The sequence below is a fragment of the Colossoma macropomum genome, unplaced genomic scaffold, assembly GCF_904425465.1.
Source record: "Colossoma macropomum unplaced genomic scaffold, Colossoma_macropomum, whole genome shotgun sequence".
Lineage (NCBI taxonomy): Eukaryota > Metazoa > Chordata > Actinopteri > Characiformes > Serrasalmidae > Colossoma > Colossoma macropomum.
Window position 1 is genome coordinate 62,836 of NW_023495345.1, and position 6,119 is coordinate 68,954.

The 6,119-nt window shown below is 36.5% G+C and overlaps 1 gene segment (V, D, J or C); it reads left to right on the forward strand.

The window, feature by feature from the left end:
* The first annotated feature begins 2,493 nt into the window (after positions 1–2,493).
* On the forward strand, positions 2,494–3,212 carry LOC118801831. The segment is given in 2 exon segments: positions 2,494–2,536; positions 2,748–3,212. Coding segments are annotated over 2 exon segments (399 nt in total).
* The last annotated feature ends 2,907 nt before the right edge of the window (positions 3,213–6,119 follow it).

Genomic DNA, 6,119 nt, shown 5'->3' on the forward strand with positions numbered 1-6,119 from the left:
GCTCATTTGAGGATTGTGTTTAAGCCATTAAGAAAACAAAAACATGCAGAGATGTAATGATGGAAGTCTACCAGAAGAGGGCAGCTTTAGTCTGGATTTGCTGGTTTGAGGTAAGTTATGCATTTGTAAGAAGAAGCTGAAGTGAAAGACCAACTAAATCAACTATATAAAAATCTGAGATTGCAGTCTAACTGTCATATACTCAGATACGCTCCTTTTCTTGTATTCGGCGCAAACTCAACATCCAGCACAACTTTTAAAAGGTCAGGAAGTGGAGCAGAACAAATATATATAGGCATGCAGTCTGTGCAGGCAAAGGGATTTGGACGACCACCAGTATTGAAAGATATCATCAATCAGGTTCGAGAAACATTTGTGCGAAGCCACAGAAAGTCTTATATTGAACATTTGTGAAGCTTTGTGTAATCAGTTATAAAATCTACATCCCTCTGAATTTCTTGTTTGAATTTTGATTAATAAATCTTGTATTGTTCAACATGAAGTCTATTTAATTTTGTTTGCCCAGGACATGTAGTTACTCAGATATTCACATCTCAAATGATGTCAATTTTTTGGGACACCCTGTATAACAACTAACTAAGTAAAGGGAGCACAAAGTGAGACAATTAAACTGATCACAACTGAGGTCTTAAAAAATTTCTTAAGAGTTAAATGTCAATAACTGTTATTCTCCTGATCTGCATTCCTCTGTTCTTATAACAGATCCACTGACAAATGTAGGAGGAGTCTTTACATGCTTGAACAGTAGCACCAAATCTCTCCTCATTATCTGAACACTGGAACCACCATGATGTTTCTGTGCTCTCTGACTGTCTTTATGATCATGCTAGGTATGTAGACATAAGGCATAACTGTGTGAAATACATTTTTATGTTTTATGTTTTTGACTTTGTGGTGATGTGTGTGTGAAATCTCTTCTTTTTAAAAGAAGAAAAAAGGATGCAAAATTTGTATGATTTTTTTCTTCACAGAGAACTGTGTTTCACAGTCAATAGCACCACTGGAGAACAAAATACTGGTTCATGCTCTTGAAGATGATAAAGTTACTCTCTCCTGCAAGTATAATGATAGTGGAACTCCGAGGAATCTGCAGTGGTATCGTCAGTATCCTGGATCCAGACCAGAGTATTTGCTGATGATCATGCCAGCATCAAAAACTGTGAGCTACGCAACGCCACGTTTTCCAAGACTGAATATTGAACAAAGTAACACTATAGTGAGTCTGACGATCTCCTCTGCTGCAGTATCAGACTCTGCACTCTACTACTGTGCCATGGAGCCCACAGTGACAGGAAACCCAGCTACACTGTACAAAAACTCACTGCAGAATAATCTTTGCATTTTGTTTTGAGTTGCCTTTCTATATATACTATATGGGCAAAAGTTTTATGACACCCCTCCTTATTCAGGTTTTTCAGCCACACTCATTGCTAACAGGTGGATAAAATTAAGCACATAGCCGTGCAGTCTTGGCAGACAAACACTGGCAGTAGAATGGGTAAACGTGGTAAACGTCATTATATATATATAATCCTATTGAAAGTCTATGCAGGACTGTGAAATTGCAAGTTCATCAGAGGGGCTTGGGGAACCATGGGGAACTGAAGAGGGTTTACTTAGGGAAGCAGATCAAAACTGATCCACAAGGCTGAAAATAGTCAGTTATTTCTGAGCTTAAAGTTGTAATTGTTGACAAAGTAAAAATAACTAATAATGTTATTTATGGTGTCTGAAACCTTTTCTTCCTATGACTTTGTAGCTCTTATGTAAACTAAGTTATATATAACATAATATAGAGAATATATAAAGGGTACAGTTTTTAGCTGTTTTTATTTTTGTTTTTTCTCTTTTTAAGAATTATAAGGACTGCTGACAAGTCACAGTGAGGAGCAATGTGATTTCAAAAATGGCTTTCATTTCAGGATTGTGTTTAAGCCACAGATAAAAACAGCATCACATGTAGATGCAATGATGGAAGGCCACCAGAAAAGTGCAGGTTTAATCTGGATTTGTTGTAGTGAGGTGAGTTCAGCACAAACTGGCATATTCAGCAAATCTTTTACAAGATCAGTAAGCCGAGGGGAATAAAGCTACACAACAACAATAAGCTGATTTTCCACTCAGAGTGTCTATGAAAGTGAAATGAAGAAAAAACGGCACAGATCCAAAGAAATCGGTAGCGTAATCAAAGTCAATTAAAAAGCTGAACATTCATCGGCCACATCAAATATACATTAGAATATAAACATCCATGAGTTTAACATAGCAAAAAAGTAAAGAGAGGACAAGGTGAAACAGAACTGAGGCTCAGAAAAAAAGTAATTTTCTTAGAAGTCAAATTTAAATAACTTAATATACTGATCTGCATTCCTCTGTTCTTATAACAGATCCACTGACAAATGTAGGAGGAGTCTTTACATGCTTGAACAGTAGCACCAAATCTCTCCTCATTATCTGAACACTGGAACCACCATGATGTTTCTGTGCTCTCTGACTGTCTTTATGATCATAATAGGTATGCATTATTAACTATTTATATCTATGTGAAATACATGCTTGTTTTCTGTTTTTGACTTTGTGGTGATGATGATGATGATGATGATGATGATGATGATGATGATGGTGTGTGTGTGTGTGTGTGTGTGTGGTAAGTCAGTGATAAGTTGAGTATCAATTCATTCAAGAGAATACAAAAGGATACAACATTCTTGACTTTTTCTTCACAGATGACTGCTCTGCACAGTCAATAGCACCACTGGAGAACAAAATGAAGGTTCATGCTCTTGAAGATGAGACAGTTACTCTCTCCTGCAAGCATAATGAAAGTCGTACTCCTGATAGTCTGCAGTGGTATCGTCAGTATCCTGGATCCAGACCAGAGTATTTGCTGATGATATTGCCAGCAGCAAAAATTGTGAGCCATGCAACCCCACCGTTTCCAAGACTGAATGCTACAGAACATGACAAAACAGTGAATCTGACAATCTCCTCTGCTGCAGTATCAGACTCTGCACTCTACTACTGTGCCATGAAGCCCACAGTGACAGGAAACCCAGCTACACTGTACAAAAACCCATTCTAGGATAATGCTTTGCATAGTTACCTTTCAGATTCTTTTCCTTCCTTAACACAGGCACAGTGTTGGAACTCCATCAGAATTATGCAGGTTTGCTCTAGATTTTTTGTATTTAGATGAGTTCTTTGTTGCATCAGCAGATATTTTTTTTTTCTGAAACTTTATGAAGGATTTTGAAACTGTGAGTCCATCAGAGGGACTTGTGTAACTTGGGGAAATTAAAGAGCATTTGCTAAGACGAATGGATCAAAACTGATCCACAATGCTGCAAAAAAGCTAATTACTACCTAAATCTACTATTTAAAGCTCTAATTGTCAACAAAATCAACAACAAGCATTGTATACTTAGTAATGTTATATATGATGTCTGAAATGATTTCTCTTAATTAATTACTTTATTTCTTTTAAGTCTATATTTGTTCATATATTTATTAGTGATTTTAGTGATTTTTTTTTTAACTACAAAGTCAAAAAATATGATCTAAATTTGATAACACTCCACCGTAAGGCAATGTTCATAAGGCTAAATGACACCTACATAAGCACTTCATGACAACTATATAGGCCTACATAAACATTTAAAAACAGTATGTTCCAATATGATAAGATTGTCATAAAGGTTTCATTTGCCAAGTTTGATGTCAAATTGACAAAACATCTGTCAGGGGATATTGATGTTTTCTGACTTCTTGTTGATCATGACACTTTGTGGGGTGGAATGACATTGACTTTGAAGTTGAGTGCATGTTAAAGTGTTCAAATATTCCATTCTTACTACTTTTTATAAGCATTCCGCCCAAAACTACATGTTGTATTCTCAATAAACTTCTGAACAACTTAAAGACAACTTAGTATTTATAAACATCTCTTTGAATGTTTGGATTCTGCATGAAGCATTAAAAATGCATTTAGGGCTGTGAGCAAATGAGCAACTGACAGAATAATTCACACAATGGTTTTCACTGAAGGATTGTTCTTAGGCAACTGAGACAAACAGTAACACTCAGAGATGTAATGATGGAAGTTTACCAGAAGAGGGCAGCTCTAATCTAGATTTACTGGAGTGGACTGTGTTCTGTGGAGTGAAATGCAAGAGGAAGAGGAAGCAGAAGTGAAGAACCAGTTTAAACAGCTATATAATGATGTGAGACTCTAGTTTTAATGTAATATTCTCAGATGATCTGAGGCGTCTGTTTCTCCTTTTAATGTATTCAGCACATACTGACTTATGCAGTACATCTTTTAAGAGCTCAGTGAGTGGACCAGAACAAAGCTACACAGCAACAGTAAGCTGATTTACTAACATTAAGAATGTCTATGATAATACAATAAAGAAAACGCTGCCTGGATCTACAGAAATCAGACAAATTTGTATCAGTAGGCCATAACACATATACATTAGAATTTACAACGTCATACACAGGGTGTCCCAAAAAAATGACATCATTTCGTAGTCTAATAACAGCCAATTCTCCCTCAAATGATCTCAAATTTTAACAAAATGTGTAAAAACTAACCAAGTTTCATTTTTTATTTATTTATTTATTTATTTTTTCAGGTTGAAGAATGGCGTTCACTAGAAACGAAGAGGCATTTTGTGTATTAGAACATGTTCCAACACCGTCAAACAAGAGTGTGCAGCGTGCATTTTCGAGACAATTCAATAAAATGCACCAAATGGAAAGCAGATTTGGACACGGCACAATAAATTCAAAGAGGCAGGCTGTCTGTGCAGGCAAAGGGATCTGGACGACCACCAGTATTGAAAGATATCGTCAATCAGGTTCGAGAAACATTTGTGCGAAGCCCCAGAAAGTCTTATCTTGAACATTTGTGAAGCTTTGTGTAATCAGTTATAAAATCTACATCCCTCTGAATTTCTTGTTTGAATTTTGATTAATAAATCTTATATTGTTCAACATGAAGTATATTTAATTTTGTTTGCCCAGGACATGTAGTTACTCAGATATTCACATCTCAAATGATGTCTCAAATTTTTGGGGGACACCCTGTATAACAACTAACAAAGTAAAGGGAGCACAAAGTGAGACAATTAAACTGATCACAACTGAGGTCTTAAAATTTTTTCTTAAGGGTTAACTGTCAATAACTGTTATTCTCCTGATCTGCATTCCTCTGTTCTTATAACAGATCCACTGACAAATGTAGGAGGAGTCTTTACATACTTGAACAGTAGCACCAAATCTCTCCTCATTATCTGAACACTGGAACCACCATGATGTTTCTGTGCTCTCTGACTGTCTTTATGATCATGCTAGGTATGTAGACATAAGGCATAACTGTGTGAAATACATTTTTATGTTTTATGTTTTTGACTTTGTGGTGATGTGTGTGTGAAATCTCTTCTTTTTAAAAGAAGAAAAAAGGATGCAAAATTTGTATGATTTTTTTCTTCACAGAGAACTGTGTTTCACAGTCAATAGCACCACTGGAGAACAAAATACTGGTTCATGCTCTTGAAGATGATAAAGTTACTCTCTCCTGCAAGTATAATGATAGTGGAACTCCGAGGAATCTGCAGTGGTATCGTCAGTATCCTGGATCCAGACCAGAGTATTTGCTGATGATCATGCCAGCATCAAAAACTGTGAGCTACGCAACGCCACGTTTTCCAAGACTGAATATTGAACAAAGTAACACTATAGTGAGTCTGACGATCTCCTCTGCTGCAGTATCAGACTCTGCACTCTACTACTGTGCCATGGAGCCCACAGTGACAGGAAACCCAGCTACACTGTACAAAAACTCACTGCAGAATAATCTTTGCATTTTGTTTTGAGTTGCCTTTCTATATATACTATATGGGCAAAAGTTTTATGACACCCCTCCTTATTCAGGTTTTTCAGCCACACTCATTGCTAACAGGTGGATAAAATTAAGCACATAGCCGTGCAGTCTTGGCAGACAAACACTGGCAGTAGAATGGGTAAACGTGGTAAACGTCATTGTATATATATAATCCTATTGAAAGTCTATGCAGGACTGTGAAATTGCAAGTTCA